This window comes from Leucoraja erinacea, chromosome 3, assembly GCF_028641065.1.
Source record: "Leucoraja erinacea ecotype New England chromosome 3, Leri_hhj_1, whole genome shotgun sequence".
Taxonomy (NCBI): Eukaryota; Metazoa; Chordata; class Chondrichthyes; order Rajiformes; family Rajidae; genus Leucoraja; species Leucoraja erinaceus.
In genome coordinates this window covers 66,804,346-66,825,607 of record NC_073379.1, presented here as the reverse complement: position 1 = coordinate 66,825,607, position 21,262 = coordinate 66,804,346, and the positions used below count along the sequence as shown (strand labels likewise).

General features: G+C 44.5%; 1 protein-coding gene across 1 annotated transcript; it reads right to left on the bottom strand.

Moving 5' to 3' along the window:
• Window positions 1-1,108: 1,108 nt before the first annotated feature.
• Window positions 1,109-14,963, bottom strand: LOC129694201 (major intrinsically disordered NOTCH2-binding receptor 1-like). Its single transcript, XM_055630918.1, has 3 exons — window positions 14,148-14,963; window positions 12,446-12,743; window positions 1,109-1,947 (listed from the first exon to the last, which is right to left on the bottom strand). The coding sequence occupies exons 1-3, from the start codon at window positions 14,348-14,350 to the stop codon at window positions 1,771-1,773; spliced, it is 678 nt and encodes a 225-aa protein (XP_055486893.1). The 5' UTR covers window positions 14,351-14,963; the 3' UTR covers window positions 1,109-1,770.
• Between the last annotated feature and the right edge of the window lie 6,299 nt (window positions 14,964-21,262).

Sequence of the window (21,262 nt, the reverse complement as noted above, 5' to 3'; positions counted from 1 at the left end):
CGGACTGTGTTATCAAGTGGTTGAATATTTTCATTGGTTTAGCTTGGTTTTCAGAAGAATTCAGCTTTGTCTTAATTTATTTAACTTTTTCACAACTTGATTTATCAAAAATATAGAACTTACTGTAAAAACCGTGTGATTTTGCATTAGTCATGATATTAATATGGACAATATAATCTGTAATAATAGAGCGGAACAGTGGCACAGTGGTAGAGTTATTGCCTAACAGTGACACGGACCCTGGTTCAATCCTGACCATGGGTGCTGTCTGTACGGAGTTTTACGTTCTCCCCATCATCTGCGTGGGTTTTACAAGATACAAGATACATTTATTTGTCACATGTACCAATTGGTACAGTGAAATGTCTGGTCGCCATACAGCCATACGAATAAAAAAAGAGCACAGAACACGATAGTCTTTAACACAGACATCCCCACACAGCAGAATCAAAGTTTCCCACTGTGAGGGTAGGCTCCAAAATTCAGTCATCCTCCTCTGTTGTCCTCTGTTGCTCACCTGTGGTCGCGGGCCTCTCGAACACCTCGCAGTTGCCGCTACGGGCGGCCCGATGTTCAGGCCCTCTTGCCAGGATGGTGGAACTCCGACGTCGGAACGGGAGAACCACCTCAACGGCTTGGACACCCGAATCGGCCACTTCCTACCGGAGTCTGCGGCTCCCGAAGTCCACAGGCCGCGCTGGGCGGAGATTCACACTGGAGGCCCTCGGCACTTTTTCTAGGTGCTCCAGTTTCCTTCCACATTCCAAAGATGTGCAGGTTTGTAGGTTCATTGGCTTTGGTAAAATTATAAATTTTCTCTAGTGTGTGTGTGTGTGTGTAAGATAGTGTTAACGTGTGGGGTTTCTTTTCTCCAGAAATGCTGCCTGGCCCACTGAGTAACTCCAGCATTTTGTGTCTATCTTCGGTGTAAATCAGCATCTGCAGTTCCATCCTACACATCTTCACTGCACGAATTGTGTCTGCCTTGTTCACAGTACTCATTAAGGAGTCTCTCAAGTCATACTTGTTTTCCTTTTGGTGCAGGATTTGACCTGTGGTTGTTCCCTGGCCCACAAATGCCAGTACTCACTCACGGCTGATAGTTGTCATGCTGAACAAAGCACCTGGTTCCTCAACATGCAAGTGTGTCTGCCAACCCCCGCAGTGGCCCTCTGACATGACTGGAGTCTGTTTGATTTAATTCACACAAGAGCCATTCTTCACAGTTTTGTCTTTAATTGTGTGCTCTTTTTCTGGCTACGCAGTGCCAGGAAAATGATGTATACTAACCGGCATAGAAAACTGCTAAAATATGTCCATCTTTTTTTATTCCACAGTCTCCAACCAAACTGTGCATATGTGTATACACAATACATGCATATCAATCCCTTAAGATGTATGAAATAATACAATTTATGTTTAAGATATGATATAAAGCCATCAGAAAATATTTTGTATTGGTGGGAATGGTACAGAGGGTGAAAAAGTGAAAGGGAAGTTAGTGACAATAGAAGACACATTTAAAGTAACCAGCAATCCTCACTAACTGGCAGGCATTGCAATCTGAATGAACCATCTGGAATGATGCTGGAAAAAGGAGTGAGGTTTCAGGGCTAGTGGGAAAGAGCAGGGGATTGAGATGAATTGGACTCTCATTGAAGTGGCCCAGGTCAAATGCGCCCAGTGCTGTATTAATTTGTGAATCTGAAGTACATGAACATGATTATGACAATAGTTTATATAAATGTTCATTAACTAACTAATTTAGTATCAAACAACAACTATTAATACAGTAATTACAGTGACTAAAGTGCAAGTTACCAAAACTACCACAGATATTAATTTACAACATTTGGCTCTTTTGAGCTCAGTTTCTTTTTTTCTCAGTAAAGAATCAAATCCTGGTGTATAAATGTCATCCAACCAAAACTTCAGGTCATTTGGATCCTCCTAAATGAAAAATAAATTGAAACAATTACTAATGATCCTTACTGAGATTCAGCACTAGTCTATCGCAGTGGCCACAGTGACATTTCCTGAGAATGGAAATGTAGTATTTATCCTGATACCTCTAATCCTAATTTACTTCACATCTAAAAATCTTTTCTGATGTTCATGAAAAAATGCATCAGGGCAATGAAGTACAAAATCTGTTTGGGCATGAAACGATGTATAACCTTTGTTGGTAGGTTAAGGGCCTTCTGAAATAATTGTCACATCATCCCACAATGTAAGGGTTAAATGCACAAAGATAGTTTGTTGCATTAAGAGATTAGATATATGCAGGATTTCTCTTAAACACCCAATGTAACTTCAACCATATGTTTTCCTGGGAATACACATCTGCAAAAGTTGCACACAGTACAAAAGTCATGTATAATGAAAAATATTGGTTCATAAACTCATTGTTTTCTTAAACTTGTCTGAGCTGCACTGTTTCTATGATTGTCTAGATATAATACTCAGGTCCAGTAATTACAGATGGGAACACTGACACAAGATTGAACAATGGCTCTGGCAAATTCTGACAGTTTATTTCTATTAAAGAATGCCAAAAGAACAGTAATTAGGACAAGAACTGGACATGCTATGAAAAACACTCGCTGTGAGGATTCCAAACTATCCTTTAGACTATCAAACATAGAACAGTACACGATAGACACAGGCCCATCATCAACTGTAACTGTGGCAACAATGATGTTGATGTAACCACTCTGCCTGCCCAAGGTTCATACTCCCCTCATACTCGCCTGTTCATATATCTGTCTCAAAGTCTCTTAAATGTTGTTATCATACAGTAACTATTTCAACCACTTCTCCCGGCAGCACATACCATCCCTCTCTGTGTAAAATACTTGCATTGCACATATCCTTTTAACTTTTTATCTTCAACCTATAGTATAACCTATAACTTTAAAAATCGAGCGCGGGGCTTTGTTCCACAGAGGCCCAGGAGCGGTTTGGACGGCTGGTGCAGAGTTGCCCACTCTGCAACCTTCCATCACACTTCAAAATAAGTGGTCTAGAGGAAGCCGTTGATTGGTGGAAGCGGACTAGAGGAAGCAGCTGATTGGCAGTAACCCCAGGTTTGTATTTCTGCTTTCTGTTTGTACTTTTTAGTTAAGGGTTCAGTGAGTTAAGGGTACAGTGCTTTTTAGTAAAGGTGCAGTTTAAAGGATTAAGATTTTTATAGTGGGAGTGAGTTGATTTAATTTGGGGGTAAGCCATGTCAGTTGAGATCAGCCCCGTCCATTGCTCATCCTGCAACATGTGGGAGATCAGGGATATTTTTGGTGTCCCTGGTGATTACGTGTGCAGGAAGTGTGGCCAGGTGCAGCTCCTGGCAGACTGCATTGAACGTTTGGAGCTGCGCTTTGATTCATACTGGAGCATCCACAATGCTGAGAAAGTTGTGATAGCACGTACAATGAGTTGGTCACACCGCAGGTAAAAGTTAAGTGGACAGAAAGGGAATGGGTGGCCACTAGCCAGCGTAGCAGTAGGCAGGTAGTGCAGGAGTCCCCTGCGGCCATCTCCCTCCTAAACAGATATACAATTTTGGATACTGTTGGGGGAGATGGCTCATCAGGGGAATGCAGCAGCAGCCAAGTTCAGGGCACCATGGGTGGCTCTGCAGCACAGGAGGGGAGGAAAAAGAGTGGAAGGGATATAGTAATAGGGGATTCAATTGTAAGGGGAATAGATAGGCATTTCTGTGGCCGCAAACGAGACTCCAGGATGGTATGTTGCCTCCCTGGTGCAAGGGTCAGGGATGTCAGAACATTCTGGAGGGGGAGGGTGAACTGCCAGTTGTTGTGGTGCACATTGGCACCAACGATATAGGTAAAAAACGGGATGAGGTCCTACAAGGTGAATTTAGGGAGCTTGGGGATAAACTTAAAAGTAGGACCTCAAAGGTAATAATCTCTGGATTACTACCAGTGCCATGTGCTAGTCAGAGTAGAAATAGGTAGATATTTCAGATGAATATACGGCTTGAAAAATGGTGCAAGGGGGAGGGATTCAAATTTTTTGGGCATTGGAACTAGTTCTGGGGAAGGTGGGACCAGTACAAACAGGACAGTCTGCACCTGGGCTGGAATGGAACCAATGTCCTTGGGGGAGTGTTTGCTAGTGGTGTCGGGGAGGATTTAAACTAATGTGGCAGGGGGATGGGAGCATGAGCAGAGAGACAGAGGGGTGTAAAACGAGGGTAGAAGCAATAGGTAGCAAGGTGAAAAGTAAAAGTGGCAGGCAGACAAATCCAGGGCAAAAATCAAAAAGGGCCACTTTTCAACATAATTGTATAAGGGGTAAGAGTGTTGTAAAAACAAGCCTGAAGGCTTTGAGTCTCAATGCAAGGAACATTCGCAATAAGGTGGATGAGTTGAATGTGCAGATAGTTATTAATTAATATGTTACAGTTGGGATCACAGAGACATGGCTCCAGGGTGACCAAGGCTGGGAGCTGAATATCCAGGGATATTCATTATTCAGGAGGGATAGACAGAAAGGAAAAGGAGGTGGGGTAGCGTTGCTGGTTAGAGAGGAGATTAACGCAATAGAAAGGAAGGACAGTAGTTTGGAGGATGTGGAATCGATATGGGTAGAGATGCGAAACACTAAGGGGCAGAAAACACTAGTGGGAGTTGTGTACAGGCCAACTAACAGTAGTAGTGGAGTTGAGGATGGCATCAAACAAGATATTAGAAATGCGTGCAACAAAGGTAAAACAGTTATAATGGGTGACTTCAATCTACATATAGATTGGGTGAATTCAATTGGCAGGGGTGCTGAGGAAGAGGATTTCTTGGAATGTATGTGGGATAGTTTTCTAAACCAACATGTAGAGGAACCAACGAGAGAGCAGGCTATTCTACACTGGGTATTGAGTAATGAGGAAGGGTTAGTTAGCAGTCTTGTTGTGCGTGGCCCCTTGGGCAAGAGTAACCATAATATGGTTGAGTTCATTAGGATGGAGAGTGACATAGTTAATTCAGAAACAAGAGTTCTGAACTTAAAGAAAAGTAACTTTGAGGGTATGAGACGTGAATTGGCCAAGATAGACTGGCAATTGATTTTTAAAGGGTTGATGGTGGATATGCAATGGAAGGCATTTAAAGACCGCATGGATGAACTACAACAATTGTTCATCCCAGTTTGGCAAAAGAATAAATCAGGGAAGGTAGTGCATCCGTGGATAACAAGGGAAATCAAGGATAGTATCAAAACAAAAGATGAAGCATACAAATTAGCCAGAAAAAGCAGCCAGAGGACTGGGAAAAAAATCAGAGTCCAGCAGAGGAGGACAAAGGGCTTAATTCAGAAAGGGAATATAGATTAAGAAAGAAAACTGGCAGGGAACATAAAAACTGACTGCAAAAGCTTTTATAGATATGTGAAGAGAAAAAGATTAGTTAAAACAAATGTGGGTCCTTTGCAGTCAGAAACAGGTGAATTGATCATGGGGAACAAGGACATGGCAGACCAATTGAATAACTACTGTCTAAGGAAGACATAAATAATTTGCCGGAAATAGCAGGGGCCGGGGGTCAAATGAAATGGAGGAGCTGAGTGAAATCCAGGTTAGTCAGGAAGTGGTGTTAGGTAAAGTGAATGGATTAAAGGCCGATAAATCCCCAGGGCCAGATAGGCTGCATCCCAGAGTGCTTAAGGAAGTAGCCCCAGAAATAGTGGATGCTTTAGTGATAATTTTTCAAAACTCTTTAGATTCTGGAGTACTTCCTGAGGATTGGAGGGTAGCTAATGTAACTACACTTTTTAAAAAGGGAGGGGGAGAGAAAACGGGAAATTAGTCTAACATCGGTAGTGGAGAAAATGCTAGAGGCAGTTATTAAAGATGGGATAGCAGCACATTTGGAAAGTGGTGAAATCATTGGACAAAATCAGCATGATTTATGAAAGGTAAATCATGTCTGACAAATCTTATAGAATTTTTCGAGGATGTAACTAGTAGAGTGGATAAGGGAGAACCAGTGGATGTGTTATATCTGGACTTTCAGAAGGCTTTTGACAAGGTCCCACATAAGCGATTAGTATGCAAACTTAAAGCACACGGTATTGGGGGTTCAGTATTGATGTGGATAGAGAACTGCCTGGCAGACATTAGGAGTAGGAGTAAACGGGTTATTTTCAGAATGGCAAGCAATGACTAGTGGGGGCAAGGCTCAACACTGGGACCCCAGCTATTTACAATATATATTAATGATTTGGATGAAGGAATTGAATGCAACATCTCCACGTTTGCGGATGACACGAAGCTGGGGGACAGTGTTAGCTGTGAGGAGGATGCTGGGAGACTGCAGGGTGACTTGGATAGGCTGGGTTAGTGGGCAAATGCATGGAGGATGCAGTATAATGTGGATACATGTGAGGTTATCCACTTTGGTGGCAAAATCAGGAAAATAGACTATTATATGAATGGTGGCCGATTAGGAAAAGGGGCGATGCAACGAGACCTGGGTGTCATGGTACACCAGTCATTGAAAGTAGGCATGCAGATGTAGCAGGCAGTGAAGAAAGTGAATGGTATGTTAGCATTCATAGCATAATGATTTGAGTATAGGAGCAGGGATGTTCTACTGCAGTTGTACGGGGATTTGGTGAGACCACACCTAGAGTATTGCAGACGGTTTTGGTCTCCTAATCTGAGGAAAGGCATTCTTGCCATAGAGGGAGTACAGAGAAGGTTCATCAGACTGATTCCTGGGATGGCAGGACTTTCATATGAAGAAAGACTGGATAGCCTCCTTTGAGGGGGGATCTTATAGAAACGTACAAAATTCTTAATGGGTTTCACAGGCTATATCAGGAAGATTGTTCCCGATGTTGTGGAAGTCCAGACCAAGGGGTCACAGTTTAAGGATAAGGGGGAAGTCTTTTAGGACCAAGATGAGAAAAAAATGTTTCACAGAGGGTTGTGAATCTGTGGAATTCTCTGCCACAGAAACTAGTTGAGGCCAGTTCATTGGCTATATTTAAGAAGGAGTTAGATTTGGCCCTTGGGGCTAAAGGGATCAGGGGGTATGGAGAGAATGCAGGTACAGGATGCTGAGTTGGATGATCAGCCATGATCATATTGAATGGTGGTGCAGGCTTGAAGGGCCTACTCCTGCACCTATTTTCTATGTTTCTATGTTCTTTTTGACATTTCTACCCTGAGAAAAGCTTTTGACTACCTAACACATCAATTCTTCCCTTCATTTTATATCCTTACAAACAAAACATCAACTGCTCAGAAATCCCCAAATGGTTAGAATAAGATGTGAGGCTCTTCTTGTTTATAGCTTCCACTTTTTCAACTTCTAGAGTTTAATCAGTTCAGATATACACAGCGAGATAATGGTCTGGATCCCAGAATATGGGAGGCTATTATTGTAAAATGTATTTGAAAGAAATGCCCATACAAAGGAGGATGTGGGAGAGAGGGAAGGGGAGGGAAATTATTTTATGACTTTAGACTTGAGAGATATAGCACGGAAACAGGCTCTTCACCCACCAAGTCTACACTGACCAGCAATCACACCCGTGCACTCGCACTATCCTGTACACTGGCAACAGGGGTTCAGGGGTTATGTGGAGAAGGCAGGAGAATGGAGTTAGGAGGGAGAAATAGATCAACCATGATTGAATGGCAGAGTAGACTTGATGGGCTGAATGGCCTAATTCTGCTCCTATCACTTATGACCGTATTTACAATTTATAATTTGCAGTTTTCACCAAAGCCAATTAACCTACAAACCTGTATGGCTTTGGAGTGTGGGAGGAAACCAGAGCACCCAGAGAATACCCACACTGTTATAGGGAGAACACTCAATCTCTGTACAGACACTATCCGTACTCAGGATCAAACTCGGATAATAGACAATAAACAATAGACAAGAGGTGCAGGAGTAGGCCATTTGGCCCTTCGAGCCAGCACCTCCATTCAATGTGATCATGGCTGATCATCCCCAATCAGTACCCCGTTCCTGCCTTCTCCCCATATCCCCTGACTCCGCTATCTATAAGAGCCCTATCTAGCTCTCTCTTGAAGGTACCCAGAGAACTGGCTTCCACCGCCCCCTGAGGCAGAGAATTCCACAGACTCACAACCTTCTGTGTGAAAAAGTGCTTCCTCGTCCGTTCTAAATGGCTCACTCCTTATTCTTAAACTGTGGCCCCTGGTTCTGGACTCCCCCAACATCGGGAACATGTTTCCTGCCTCGAGCGTGTCCAAACCCTTAACAATCTTATATGTTTCAATAAGAACCCCTCTCATCCATCTAAACTCCAGAGTATACAAAGCCCAGCTGCTCCATTCTCTCAGCATATGACAATCCCGCCATCCCGGGAATTCACCTTGTAAACCTACGCTGTACTCCCTCAATAGCAAGAATGTCCTTCATCAAATTCGGGGACCAAAACTGCACACAATACTCCAGGTGTGGTCTCACTAGGGCCCTATACAACTGCAGAAGGACCTCTTTGCTCCTATACTCGACTCCTCTTGTTATAAAGGCCAACATGCTATTTGCTTTCTTCACTGCCTGCTGTACTGGCATGCTTACTTTCATAGACTGATGAACAAGGACCCCCAGATCCCATTGTACTTCCCCTTTCCAAACTTGAAGCCATTTAGTAATCTGCCTTTCTGTTTCTGCTACCAAAGCGGATAACCTCACATTTATCCGCATTAAACTTCATCTGCCATGCATCTGCCCACTCCCTCAACCTGTCCAAGTCACCCTGCATTCTCATAGCATCCTCCTCACAGTTCACACTGCCACCCAGCTTTGTGTCATCTGCAAATTTGCTAATGTTACTTTGAATCCCTTCATCCAAATCATTGATGTATATTGTAAATAGCTGTGGTCCCAGCACCAAGCCTTGCAGTACCCCACTAGTCACTGCCTGCCATTCTGAAAGGGACCCGTTAATCCCTACTTTTTGTTTCCTGTCTGACAACCACTTCTCTATCCATCAGCACTCTACCCCAAATACGATGTGCCCTAATTTTGCCCACTAATCTCCTATGTGGAACCTTATCAAATGCTTTCAGAAAGTCCAGGCACATTACATCCACTGACTCTTGTCCATTTTCCTAGTTACATCCTCAAATAATTCCAGAAGATTAGTCAAGCATGATTTCCCTTTCATAAATCCATGCTGACTCGGACCGATCCTGTTACTGCTATCCAAATGCTCGGTTATCTCATCTTTTATAATTAACTCCAGCATCTTCCCCACCACTGACATCAGGTTAACTGGTCTATAATTCCCTGTTTTCTCTCTCCCGCCTTTCTTAAAAAGTGGGATAACATTAGCTACCCTCCAATCCACAGGAACTGATTCTGAGTATAGAACATTGGAAAATTATCACCAATGCATCCATGATTTCTAGAGCCACTTTCTTAAGTACCCTGGGATGCAGACCACCATGCCCTGGGGATTTATCAGCCTTCAGTCCCATCAGTCTACCCAGCATAATTTCCTGCCTAATGTGGATTTCCTTCAGTTCCTCCACCCCAGATCCTCTGGCCACTACTGTATCAGAAAGATTGTTTGTGCCCTCCTTAGTGAAGACGGATCCAAAATACCGTGTGGGAGGAAACTAGAGCACCCAGAGAATACCCACGCTGTTACAGGGAGAACACTCAATCTCTGTACAGACACTATCCGTACTCAGGATCAAACTCGGATAATAGACAATAAACAATAGACAAGAGGTGCAGGAGTAGGCCATTTGGCCCTTCGAGCCAGCACCTCCATTCAATGTGATCATGGCTGATCATCCCCAATCAGTACCCCGTTCCTGCCTTCTCCCCATAATCCCCTGACTCCACTATCTTTAAGAGCCCTATCTAGCTCTCTCTTGAAAGCATCCAGAGTACCTGGCTCAACCGCCCTCTGGGGCAAAGAACCTGCCTCCACCGCCCTCTGAGGATCTCTTGTTCTGTACGGCAGCAACTTTACTGCTGTGCAAATGTGCCAACCCCTTCATCTTATGGAAAATCCAACTCCATCCTAGCAGCAGTCTGCCTCCTGGTCTCCTTGGAAAGGAAGTAGGTGTAAAGACTGGAGAATGAAGATAGCATGGGGAAGGAAACCTTAAGGCATCCATGTTTGTTACAGCTGCAGTGATAGCTGTACCATACCTACGGAGCACCCGGAGAAAAATTACACTGTCACGGGGAGAACATACAAACTCCAGACAGACAGCATCCGTAGTCAGGATCGAACCCGGGTCTCAAGGTCTGTAAGTCATCAACGCTACCGCTGTGCCACCGTGCCACCCATATTTGCATTGTAAACAATTCACAGAACCTTCACACGGTTGCTTTTCGAGATGTAGATAATTACTCTTGAAGAAAGATTGAACAGTTTGGGCTTATACTCAATGGAGTTTATAAGGAGAGACAATCTCATTGAAACATCAAAGTTACTGATTGGGCTTAGTAGTAGATGTTGAAAAAATGTTTCGACAGTGTCAAAGGGTCATAGTCCTACAGCATGCAAACAGGCCCTTTGTCCCAACTTGTCCATTCCGACCAAGATGTCCCATTTAACATCATCTCCTTTACTCACGTTTGGCCCATATCACTCAAAACCTTTCCCATTCGTGTACTTATCCAAGAATCTTTAAAATATTGTTCCTGTACCTACCTCAGTCTGAAGAAGGGTCTCGACCTGAAACGTCACCTGTTCCTTCTATCCAGACATGTTGCCTGCCCCGTTAAGTTACTCCAGCATTTTGTGTCTATCAAACTAGCATCTGCAGTTCTTTCCTATACATTTTGTCAACTAATTCCTCAGCAGCTCATTCCATTTAGCTACCATCTTTAGTATGAAAAGGAGGGTTCCTATTAAATATTTCCTTTCTCTCCTTAAACCTATGCCCTCTAGTTCTTGATTCCCCTACTCTGGGTAAAGGACAGTGCATTCACACCTCATGATTATATATACCTCTATAAAATTATCCCTCATCCTCTTGTGCTGCAAGGAATAAATTCTTAGCTTGTCCAACCTCTCCCTCTCGTTTAGGCCCTCAAATCCTGGCAATGTCCTCATCGATCTTTTCTGCAATTTTTCCAAATTAGCGGCACCTTTCCTATAGCAGGTGACCAGAAGTGAATACAAAATGTTAAATTCTGTCTCACCAACATCTTGTTCATCTTGTCCCAACTTATATACTCAATTATAGAAACATCGAACCGCAGATGCTGGTTACAAAGAAAAAACACAAAGTGCTGGAGTAACTCAACAGCATCTCAGGCAGTAACTCAACAGATTCAGGCCGAGAAGCCTGATCAGTATGAAGAAGGCCCCTGATTTGAAATGTCACCTCCCTATGGTCTCCAGTGATGCTGCCTGACCCGCTGAGTTACTGCAACACTCTGTGTCCCTTTTTCTATACTTAATTCCCCAGCTGATGAAGGCAAGCATGCCAAAAGCCTTTACACCATCCTATCTGCTTGTGACACCACTTTCAGGGAACCATATATTTATACTCCTAGATCCAACTGCTCTACAACATTCCCCAGGACCCTAGCATTCACTGTGGAGGTCCACACCTGATAGACTTCCCACAATGCAACACCTCGCACTTATGTGAATTAAACTCCATTAGCCATTCTCAAGCCCCCTTGCCCTGTTGATCAAAATTCCACTGTAATCCTTGACAACCATCCTCACTATCAATGATAACACCTATTTTAGTGTAATCCACAAACTTAATTACAGTTTCAGAATAAACGGGGCATCCATTTTAAAATGGAGATGAGGGGGAATTTCTTCATCTCAACGGAAGTTGACTTCTGGATTTCTCTATCCCAAAAAGCTGTAGAAATGCAGTCAGAGTATTCAAAGTTAAAGCAGAGAAAATTGAGAAAGTTAATGATTATGAGTAACCTGGCAGGAAAGTCAGCCTGATGCTAATATCAGATTAGTTGTGGTTGCATTTAAGGATAGGCATACATGATTAGATGGGAGGGCAGGTGAAAATAGCCAGCTCCTGCCCTATCTCATATATTACGTTCATGTGTTATATTCCTGCTCCATGATTCCAATACCCTTATCTTGCTATCTTCCCTCTTTCAAGTCCATCTTTCACTTTCCTCCTCCACATGGCATCATGCTCACTCAGTTCTGGATTCCTCCAAGCATTCACTTCTCTGTCTATCTCTTGTGTTCCCCTCACTTGTATTGTTATCAGCCTTTTGTCACACACTCTGAAATATTTTTTTCTGGATGTTTTACCATTTTGCTATCCTTTTTTTTAGTTTGAAGTGTTTGCTTTTGATCATGCAATAATTCCAAACCTCCACTGCTCTAAGAATTCTCAATCATCTTTCGTGTCTAAATTACATTGTGACATTTGATATAAGTGCAATGGAAGTTAAAATATTAGTGTCTATTCATCATGTTAGGCTCTGCGACATATCACCTTGCTAAGATGAATTGCTAAATTTGTTTGCATCGACTGTCTGTCGTAGTCCTGAATTGTCCATGAGGGATGAGTCTTGTTCTGTTGCCAGCCTTCGACCGCTCTACAGTCTGCGTACAGGGGATTTGTCTTAATGGTGGACTTCAGGGTGAGGGGAGTGCTATGTTGGCTGATTACTTTATCAATGAGAACAGGGAAATCATCATTCTGCTGCGTGCTGATCTTCCCCTGTGGCTTTTGGTTCTTATTCTGGAAGACATGTGCAGTAACAGTGATATTAATAACATTATCAATTTGTGATCATTAATACCCATCGATTATGTCATCAATTTGGTGCAATTAATGATTCTCTTTCAATAACAGTCAGAAACGTATAGTTGATATTGGAAATTTAACAGACTCACGTCAGATAATTATTTATACCAAGCCAATTAACCTACAGACCTGTACGTGTGGGAGGAAACCGAAGATCTCGGATAAAACCCACGCAGGTCATGGGGAGAACATACAAACTCTGTACAGACAAGCACACATCGTCAGGATTAAACCCGGGTCTCTGGCACTGTAAGGCAGCAACTCTACCGCCGCGCCACCGTGCTGCTCTACTGATTAGGCCTTATTGTACTGATTAGGCCATTTACCCACTCATTTTGACTGGGCCTGTTCTTATAATTTAATTCAATTCTTTTAACTATATTGTTAAAGAATATTAGACAAATTCGAGGATGACTCATAATTCAGATAGAATAGAATAGAATAGTTTCTTTATTGTCATTGTAACATGAACCATGTACAACGAAATTTAAAATGTCAGCCAGTCAGTGCAGCATTCAAACATTTCTAAAAGCTAATGATACATACAAGGTAAAATATTAAAGATAAACAACTAAATAAATATCACGGACAAAGCACGCATACACACCCAACCCTCCATCCTTCTGTCGATTCCACAGTTACCACAGTCCCTTAGTCTGTATCGCCCCTGCGTTCCTTGGCGGCTACATTTAGTGCTTTTATAGCAGTGGGGTAAAAACTGTTTTTTAGTCTATTTGTCCTTGTCCTTGTAGATCTGTACCGTCTGCCTGACGGCAACAGTTCAAACAGGGAGTGTCTGGGGTGGGAAATGTCCTTTATGATATTCTGGGATTTTTTGGTGCAGCGAGAACTGTGTAAGTACTCCAAGGTAAGGAGAGGGCAGCCGACAATCCTCTGGGCGTTGTCAATGGCCCTCTGGAGCGCTTTCCTCTGAGCCGCTGTGCAGCTGGTGTACCACACGCATACACAGTATGTTAGTATGCTCTCAATGGAGCACCGATAAAAGGACAGCAGCAGTCTCTGAGTGATGTTATTCTTCCTGAGCACCCTCAGGAAGTGCAGTCTCTGCTGGACCTTTTTCAGCAGCGCAGTGGTGTTCACGCTCCACGTCAGGTCCTCCTCAATATGGATTCCCAGGAAGCGGAAATCCGCCACCCTCTCTACACAGTCCCCTCTGATAGTCAATGGTACCATGTCCGTTTTGTTCTTCCTGAAGTTTATTATTACTTCCTTTGTCTTTAAGGTGTTGAGGAGCAGGTTATTTTATTCACACCACACTGTCAGCTGCTCCACCTCATCCCGGTAGATGATTCAGATTCAGATTCAACTTTAATTGTCATTGTCAGTGTACAGTACAGAGATAACAACAACGATTGTTTCTCATCACAAGAGATCAAGCACTGATCGAAAGCTGATCAACACACTTACCTGAGAATAGACTTGATTGTGCCACTGTTGACTGCTCAAAGCTGCCCCGGAGAGACCTGTGAAACCAACTGGGCCTAAACCAGGTCTTATACTTAGAGCTTTTACATCTAACTGCAGAAATTTGTCAGGATGATTGTTATTTGGCAAGACAGATAGATCCATGTTTCACTCCTGTATTACACTCCTGGCACACATTGACTCTGATGAGCAGTAAACCCACGACTGAATTACACAATAACTGTTGAATGTTTAAGTAGATAGCTGATACAGTATCTGTCTGAAGAGCTCATGCTGTCGCTAATGAATAATGCACATGTTTTGTTGATGGTTCACATGTCGTAGATTACATGGCAAAGTCACAGAATTATTTAGCATTACGTAAGAACGGGACAAAGTTGATCAAAGCAAACTGTTTCTCGTTGTTCACAGGAGAAAAAGGATCAGTGACGATTTGTGTCGAGACCCTTCTTGAGTATCTGGATGTTACATATACCAGTGACTGGAGATATGTCTCAATAGCACCTCTCTCACTGAGATGGGAATCTTCAAGTAAATGCATTGGTGATCAGAGGTAGTTTTCAATGATTAAGAAAATGCTGCTGACCTTCGCTAGCATTACATTAATAAGAAAATTAATGTTTAATCAGATTCTTTAAACAGCTGATCATGTTGCATTAGTTAGTGTATTGTCCCAACCTAATTTCCCACACTATACACCTCAATGCTACCAAGTCTAATTCTGCTGTTTGGAAGTGCAGCTGCATAATTAATTACACCAAGCAGTAATAAGCATCCCATAATGTATTTAATTTACAAATTATATATTTGATCTGGGAAATAATTAAGACTTTGCACCTTTTCCAAAATTTTATAACAAATTCAAGTACTGTATTTTAAATATTAATGACATTTCTATTAACATTCCAAACATGGCAAGAGTGATCCAGGGAATATCCAAACAAATTCTACATAATTTTTGTGCAAAATGTCTACATGCATCTGCTGTTGTGCTGCTGTCTCAGCCTATAGTTTGAATGATCTGGAGCTAAGTGTATGACACTTAATGTAAAGAAACATTGCAGAACAGAAATTTGATTGCAATAGACAACCACACATCATTTCATTGGACTTTTGAAAGTATATCAGTGTGGAGCAAAATAGTCACCTTTTCCTTATGGGCCTGTCCCACTTAGGCGACTTTTTACGCGAGTGCAGGAGACTCTGCGCTCGCCACATGGTCGCCACATGGTCTCTGGTCTCCTTCATGGTCGCGAGGAGTTCCCGCATTCTGGTAATTAGTTGCGGCCTCAGTATGGTCGGGCAAATTTTTCAACATGTTGAACATTTTTCTGCGACCAGAAATTGGTCGCCATGGAGAAAATCGATAATCCTGTAGTTATAGGTGCAGTTGTCGTGGTGTCGCCATGTAGTTATGGGTAGTATAGGTAGTATAGGTAGTTTTATTGAATCACCTTTGCTGACCGGTCCTTTTCATTGGCTCATTTGGGAAAAAAACGTAAGCTGGAGTTTTCAGAACCAAGGTAATGTTAAATGTCTGCCGAACTTCACAGCTATGTATCTCTGACTTATTAAAAGATGTCTGGCTTCTTAAAAGTTGGCTCCACTCCTTCTCCCCGCTTCTCCCCCCCCCCCCCCCCCCCCCCCCCCCCTCCTCCCCTCTCCCTCCCTCCTCCCCTCTTTTAAAGGACTTACCGTACACTGTGCTAATTGTCTTAATTACAGCGCCAACTGTTTATCGCGGTGTGTGTCTGTATCACCTTGGCTTTGTACCCTGTGAATTTCAGACAGCGCTCCCCCGCTTGCCCTGGCCCCCGCCTTTGCGATGTGTTTGTGTGTGTAGTTCACTCTGACAGTCGCGGTTCCAGTTCCCAGTTTTTCAGGCGAGTGCGGGCAACTTGACAGTCACCGGCAGTCCGCTGAAAAATTGCCAAAGTGGGACAGGCCCATTAGTTAAAATTTTGACCCTGTAATATATTCCATGGTTAAAAGAGTTTGCATGAATTGGGAAAATATGTTGTGTGACCCAAGTCCAGTTTAACTGGGCTGCCTGAAAAAATTGACCTTTATATTCTGACATGAAGGATACTATAGTGAAAACTCAGTATTTCTAGCTAGGGCGGCAGCGGTAGAGTTGTGCCTTACAGCAATTACAGCGCCGGAGCCCTGCGTTCAATCCTGACTACAGGCACTGTCTGTACAGAGTTTGTATGGTCTCCTCATGTTCGTAGGCCCCCCTCGGACATGAGTGACTATGGGTGATGCATCCTAGGATGCTCCCCATGACCACGTGGATTTTCTCCGTGATCTTCAGTTACTCCCATGCTCTAAAGACATACAGGTTTGTAGGTTAATTGGCTTGGTATAAGAGTAAAATTGTTCCTAGTCTGTGTAGGATAGTGTTAATGTGCGGGGATTGCTGGTCGATGCGGACTCAGTGGGCCGAAGGTCTGTTTCCACGCAGTATCTCTAGACTAAACTAAACTAATGCTTCAATTACTTGTGCTGCCAAAGTCACCAAGCCTGGAACTACCTTATGCTTGGGTTTGGGATGATATAAAGGACTGTCAACCTCCTTAATTAAATGCAGGGACCTCATACATTGAACCACACTGAATGTTGAGGTGAGGGAGCTACTGGAAAAAGTCTGCCCATGCGTTTATCTCCTGCACAACACCCTCTTTCTCCTTCTCTCAATTGGGTTTTTTTCTACCTTCTTGGCTGCTGCTTCATATCCTCCAGTGTCAAAGATAGACCACAATGGCTGGAAGGAGCAATTGAAAATAGAGCAAGCTAGTGCCAGCACAGCGTTGTTTGCAGTGGTTAGAAATGACTAGTGGGATGTAGTAAACTGGCCCAGAAGCAAACCAAGTCTTAGTGGATAAACCACTACACAGTTTGAAAATCCTAAAATTATACAATCTATTTCATGACTATTTATGCCTTAAGTGTTGCACATGAAATGTATTTCATCAATCACAAAACAATCACATAGCAGGCATATTTTTATGTTAATAAAATTACTGGTGCATGTTATTAGAAAATATGTAGCACATTTGTCAGATAGATGCACACATCACCTCACAGTCTGGGCTTTATGTACCCATTTTCACTGAGAGTTTCACTAAAGGAGTTTCTTGTCCCATTGTTTTTCATTTAAGAAATGGTTCAAAACTAATCTTAGGTACCCAACACATACGGTGCCTCAAATTTGTCTGGCAGTCCCAATGCTTGTAAGATAGTTAGTTTTTTGGGACATATTTGCAAGGAATTCTTCCACATTAATCTGTACTCTGCAGATAAAAGTCGAGAATAGTTATGAAGCCAATTCCATTGTGATATGGCAGAAGGTAATGTATTTTGGTTGAATCCGAACCAGTTTTATTTTTTTGTTAAAATTTGGGAACAGGGTACAGTTTTCAAGGTTCCAGCATAAGCAGTTCCTTGTATCTTGCAGTTTTCCCAGAATGTTTTGTAACCATCTGGTGTAAGGAGAAGTCAAACCCATTGAATGCTAAACAAACTATTCACAAGGAAATCTTCCAGTTTATTTAATCTGGATGATTAATTGTGTTTGTTCAAAATCATTAATTACATGGACTCCTGGTGACATTTGCTGCAGAAACAAAGTACCTAAAATAAATAAATTGAGTGTTTTTATTTTAGGTCATTTTTAGCTCAAGTGGTTGAAACCAGATGTGAATTCCCCGTCGCTTTATTTACATGACATCATTATAATCAATGGTTGCCTAATTATAAATTACAGCATTAGTTCAGGATCTCTATTTGCAGATCAAGTGGCATAATTCTGTAGTATGAATTAACTATAATGAAAACAGATGTCTCACAAAAACCAAAAAGACCTTGAGAAATTGTCCTTGTTGAGGGGATGACGGGAACAGAAAGAAAAGTTTACATGTTAAATAGGAATCGTGGCAGTTTGACAACCAATCAGCTTCATAAGGGTCTTTGTACTCATAAAAAGAAACCATCTGGAGAGTTGTGTGCTTGTGTGAAATTGTATAGAAATTGTGTGGAAAATTGGCGACCAGTGCCAACTAACATGAGTGTAAAGAAAGTGGTTTATGTATTTATAAATGGTTTTAGATTAATCTGGCCAAACATAAAGGGACAATCATTTATAAATTATGCAAAAATAATCAAAGTATTGAGATTTTGTTTTGTTTCTTAAAAAATTGCTTTCCTCACCGCCTGCTGTGAGTTGAGTCAATATGTCCTAGAGAGTTTCCTTCGTGTGTGAACTTGGGTAGTGAGTGTTGGCAGACGACACAACAATGGTGGATAGGACAGCAAAACACAATGGTGATAACTCTTGCTGTCTATGGATGTTCATCACTATAATGAGTATGAGGTATGTTTGGCTAAACACCATATTGGATGGTACACATCTGCTCTGAATCTACAGAGAGGGTTGACAGGAATTCTAATGATTCAATCATTAGAAAAGTATAGCAAGGAAACAGGCCCTTCTGCCCATATTGTCTGTGCCGAGAATGATGCCAAACTAAACTAATCATCTGCCTGCATATGGTCCATACCCAGCATAGGGAGTCGTAGGGGGCGCTGCAATGGCAACGCCTGTCAGCAGCGCGTTAGTCTTTTCAATTTTTAGTATGTTTTAAAGTATGTTTTAAAGTTTGTTTTAATGTTCCTTTGTGTGTCTTGTGTGGGGGGTGGTGTAGGGGGGTAAGGGGGAAACCGCTTTGGTCGCCTCCTCCACGGAGAGGCGACTTTTTCCAGGTCGCCTCCCCCGTGGCCTAACAACGAGGATCGGCGCGGCCTTTTCCGGAGACGCGCCCGGGGCTTCAGCGGCGGGCGCAGCGTGGACTCTCGGCGTGGAGCGGGCGAGCTCTCGCTGGGGCTCGCTGGAGGGGAGCGCTCCGTTTCGCTGGCCCGCGGCAGCCGGCAGCCTGAAGCCGCGGTCTGCAGAGCTCCAGATGGCGCGGCGTCCGCAGCCCGGGATCCCTCGTGGGGGACCCGGGGGAAGAAGAAGCCATCACGGCCGGCCCGCGGCCAACTTCTACCGCGGGTGCGGCATGGACTTACCATCACCCCTGGAGGGGAGCTTTGACCGCCGGCCCTGCAGACTGCGGTGCTTCTGGCTGCGGCACGGCGGGAACCTTAAATCTTCGACCGCCGGCCTGCGGCCTACATCAACCTGAAGCCGTGGTCTCCGGTGGGGAAGAGTCGATCCTGGACTTACCTTGACTTTGACTTTGTCCCTTACCAACTGGAGCTGGAGACCACCACCCGACCCGTGGAGCTGGAGACCACCACCCGACCCGTGGAGCTGGGGAACGCCACCCGACCCGTGGAGCTGGAGACCGCCACCCGACCCGTGGAGCTGGAGACCACCACCCGACCCGTGGAGCTGGAGACCACCACCCGACCCGTGGAGCTGGAGACCACCACCCGACCCGTGGAGCTGGAGAACGCCACCCGACCCGTGGAGCTGGAGACCACCACCCGACCCGTGGAGCTGGAGACCGCCACCCGACCCGTGGAGCTGGAGACCACCACCCGACCCGTGGAGCTGGAGACCACCACCCGACCCGTGGAGCTGGAGACCACCACCCGACCCGTGGAGCTGGAGAACGCCACCCGACCCGTGGAGCTGGAGACCACCACCCGACCCGTGGAGCTGGAGAACGCCACCCGACCCGTGGAGCTGGAGACCACCACCCGACCCGTGGAGCTGGAGAACGCCACCCGACCCGTGGAGCTGGAGACCACCACCCGACCCGTGGAGCTGGAGAACACCACCCGACCCGTGGAGCTGGAGACCACCACCCGACCCGTGGAGCTGGAGACCACCACCCGACCCGGGGAGCTGGAGAACGCCACCCGACCCGGGGAGCTGGAGAACGCCACCCGACCCGTGGAGCTGGAGACCACCACCCGACCCGTGGAGCTGGAGAACGCCAGGTAAGCCCCGGGGCTGGAGACCATCAGCAGAGCCGCGGGGCTGAAGACCGCCTGCGGAGTAACGCAGACGCGGAGCAACGGAGCGGCAGAACACCAGCGCGCACCAAGCCAGCTCGGCCCACCAGAAGCACCAACAGACGGCGACGGGTACAAAAACACCGCCGGGGACGCAGAGGTGGGTTAAAGGCCAGGTTAGAGCTAGCCCCACACAGGGCAGCGATTCCTAGCCTTTTCCTCGCCAACGTGCGCTCACTGGCAAACAAAATGGATGAACTCCGGCTAAGGATCACCTCCCACAACCGGATCAAGGACTGCAACATCTTGATCTTCACTGAAACTTGGCTCAACACTGACGTTCCTGACAGCGCCATCCAGCTATCGGGGCGTCATTTACTCCGAGCGGACAGGACATCAGACTCTGGTAAGACCAGAGGGGGGGGTCTGTGCATTTATGTAAACAAAGCATGGTGCACGGACTCCACCATCATCGAGAGTCACTGCTCAGCTAACCTTGAATTCCTCTTGGTTAGATGCAGACCGTTCTATCTGCCCAGAGAGTTCACCTCCACTGTTGTGACTGCAGCCTATATCCCTCCTGATGCTAATGCCAAGCTTGCAATGAAAGAGCTGCATACTGCCATTAGCAAACAACAGACGCACAACCCCGAGGCAGCCTTCATTGTTGCGGGTGACTTCAATCACTCCAACCTGAAGACTGTACTCCCCAAATTCCACCAACATGTATCCTTCCCCACTAGAGTAGACAAGACACTGGACAAAGTCTACACCAATATGGCTGAAGCTTACAAAGCCATCCCCCTCCCCCACCTTGGTCAGTCTGATCATGTCTCATTGTTCCTGCTCCCTAAGTACTCCCCACGTCAGTCTGATCACGTCTCATTGTTCCTGCTCCCCAAGTACTCCCCACTCATCAGACGGGTTAAACCAACTGTAAGGACAGTTAAAGTCTGGTCAGAGGAAGCGGACTTCACACTTCAGCAGTGTTTTGGAAACACTGACTGGAAGGCGTTTGCAGCCCAGGCCACCCTTGACTCTCACACGGACATTGATTCCTATACATCCTCTGTTCTGGACTTTATAAACTCCACC

Bases quoted from the DNA above. Each gene is read 5' to 3' on its own strand.
- LOC129694201 (XM_055630918.1), bottom strand. From the start codon at position 14,350: ATGGATCTATCTGTCTTGCCAAATAACAATCATCCTGACAAATTTCTG. The intron at 12,744-14,147 runs GTGATGAGAAAC...GTATTAATGATC, and splicing joins CGATCAGTGCTTGATCTCTT to ACAAATTGATAATGTTATTA. The intron at 1,948-12,445 runs GTGATATGTCGC...TTCATTTAGGAG, and splicing joins TAGCAATTCATCTTAGCAAG to GATCCAAATGACCTGAAGTT.